The 2010-nt window shown below is 36.4% G+C and overlaps 1 protein-coding gene across 1 annotated transcript in view; it reads left to right on the top strand.

Moving 5' to 3' along the window:
- Positions 1-2010, top strand: part of LOC118322190 (E3 ubiquitin-protein ligase RNF126-like) — a 6602-nt gene that overhangs the window by 2591 nt on the left and 2001 nt on the right. The window contains exons 4-7 of the mRNA XM_035653801.1: positions 592-827; positions 1359-1427; positions 1535-1604; positions 1786-1879. Of these exons, the coding sequence (XP_035509694.1) occupies positions 592-827; positions 1359-1427; positions 1535-1604; positions 1786-1879 (469 nt within the window). The remainder of the gene's footprint in view (positions 1-591; positions 828-1358; positions 1428-1534; positions 1605-1785; positions 1880-2010) is intronic.

Here is a 2010-nt window from a genome sequence, read left to right as displayed (position 1 = left end):
ATATATATATATATATATTCTGTGGGCTGTAAAGATACTGTTACCTCCAGTGAACTGGGAAATTCTGTATGTCAGCATGCATTTAGGTTGAAATTTTGCAACAAAACTTCAGGTGTGTTGTATTGACCATAAATAACTGCGGACATGTATAAAAATAACAAAACTTGGCTTGTTTCTATGCTTGTCAAAATACCTACTTTTGTTGGATCATTTACTGGACTTGTATAATGATAAGTACACCATAAAGAATATTCACACATTGGAATTGGAAAGTGAAAAAAATATTAAAATATTCTTGATCAATTAAACAAATCAAACACAACCAAAACAATAAATAAAGGGTTAGTCTCTGGGTCTGTTAGCAAAAATTGCACTTAAATTGGCACAGGGGTAGGCTATAGTCTCATTCGTTTCTTAACAGCAGTATATATAATGGTTAGGAAAACCCTGCTGTTTATTGTGGCATTATATTGCCCAAAATGTTGGTGACATTGTGAAACAATAAGTCGATATTGTGACAGGCAATAATCGTATATATCGTATGATATGTTGATAACACATGTTCTGTTTTTTGTTTTTTTTTTCTCCCAGAATGTGGACCAGCACTTGTTTACATTCCCTTCAGGCTATGGTCAGTTTGCCCTGGGTGTGTTCGACGACCGCTTTGACTTCGGGCCTGGGCTGGGAACAGAGGACAACCGGGATGCTGAAAACAGGCGGGAAAGGGAAAATGCATCACGACAACGGTATGGTGCCAGGCAACCGAGAAGTCGTCACGGTTCAAGACGACAAGCAGGGAGGCATGAGGGAGTTCCCACTTTAGAGGGGTAAGGAGCACAGTTTGTGCCTTGTGGGATGTGGAAGAAAGCTTTTGTCGAAAGAACTTGTGGAAGGTTCGAAATTGAGGAAAATAATCTTTACTTAAACTTACATAGAATACAGATGATTATGACAAGCTTTCATGCATCGTGGAGAGAAACACATGTACATGCTGCATCAGTACATCTCTGACCACTATCCTGAAGGCAGAACATTTATTTCCTTTGCCCAAAACACAAGTATGTCGGAGTAGATTTACATTGGCTTAATACAGTAGAAAGTTCCAATGTGAGTTAAGGTGTGTCTCCTCACAGGGCTGTCCTGGGCTCTCTTCACAATAGAAGAAAAGGTTTCACTCACAGAGATAGTCAGGAAACAAAAAAAGCCAATATTTAGATAAAAAATAAAACTATTAGGTAATAAATCTTCTACACAGACTTAAATTAATGGTGGCGTGCTTTAACCCTTGGAAGCTAATTTAATTTCTCCCCCAATACATCTGTATCATAGTTTTGTTATGTGTATCTTTTCTTTTTTAGAATCATTCAGCAGCTAGTGAATGGAATAATTGCACCTACTGCAATGCCAAATATTGGTGTTGGACCCTGGTAAGTCTATGGAGTTATATTTAACCAGTCAACAAATTATCAACAAAGTGCAATAAGAGTCTCCTAAAAGTTCTAATGTTTTATTCTTTTTTTTTTTTTTTTTAAAGGGGCGTTCTTCATTCAAATCCTATGGATTATGCCTGGGGTGCTAATGGACTAGATGCAATTATAACTCAGGTATTTTCAAGAAACCTTTTGAATGTTTTTAAACTGATTACTGGGCTTACTCAAAGCAAGTAGATTGTGATTTATATCTTTTGGACTAAACACTTCAGATTTTGTGTAAGAAAATAAGCAGTAAACACAAACACAACGTGTATTTCTGTTCATTTGTTTTCTATTTTTTTATGATCTTTAGTTATTAAACCAGTTTGAGAACACAGGACCTCCTCCTGCTGATAGGGATAAAATAAAAAGTCTTCCTACAGTACAAGTTACAGAGGAGCATGTTGGTAAGTTGAAACCTAATCGCCACTGATGTTTTCAAATGTTTTAAATTGCTTTCTTTCTGATATTTTAGACTGTATTTGCACATTTGGACTAGAGATGTTCCGATACAATTTTTTCCCTCCCGATACCGATT

The sequence above is a fragment of the Morone saxatilis genome, unplaced genomic scaffold (assembly GCF_004916995.1).
Source record: "Morone saxatilis isolate NCDOM2014 unplaced genomic scaffold, NCSU_SB_2.0 Contig12, whole genome shotgun sequence".
NCBI classification, from domain to species: domain Eukaryota; kingdom Metazoa; phylum Chordata; class Actinopteri; family Moronidae; genus Morone; species Morone saxatilis.
This window is presented reverse-complemented; position numbering and strand designations above follow the sequence as displayed.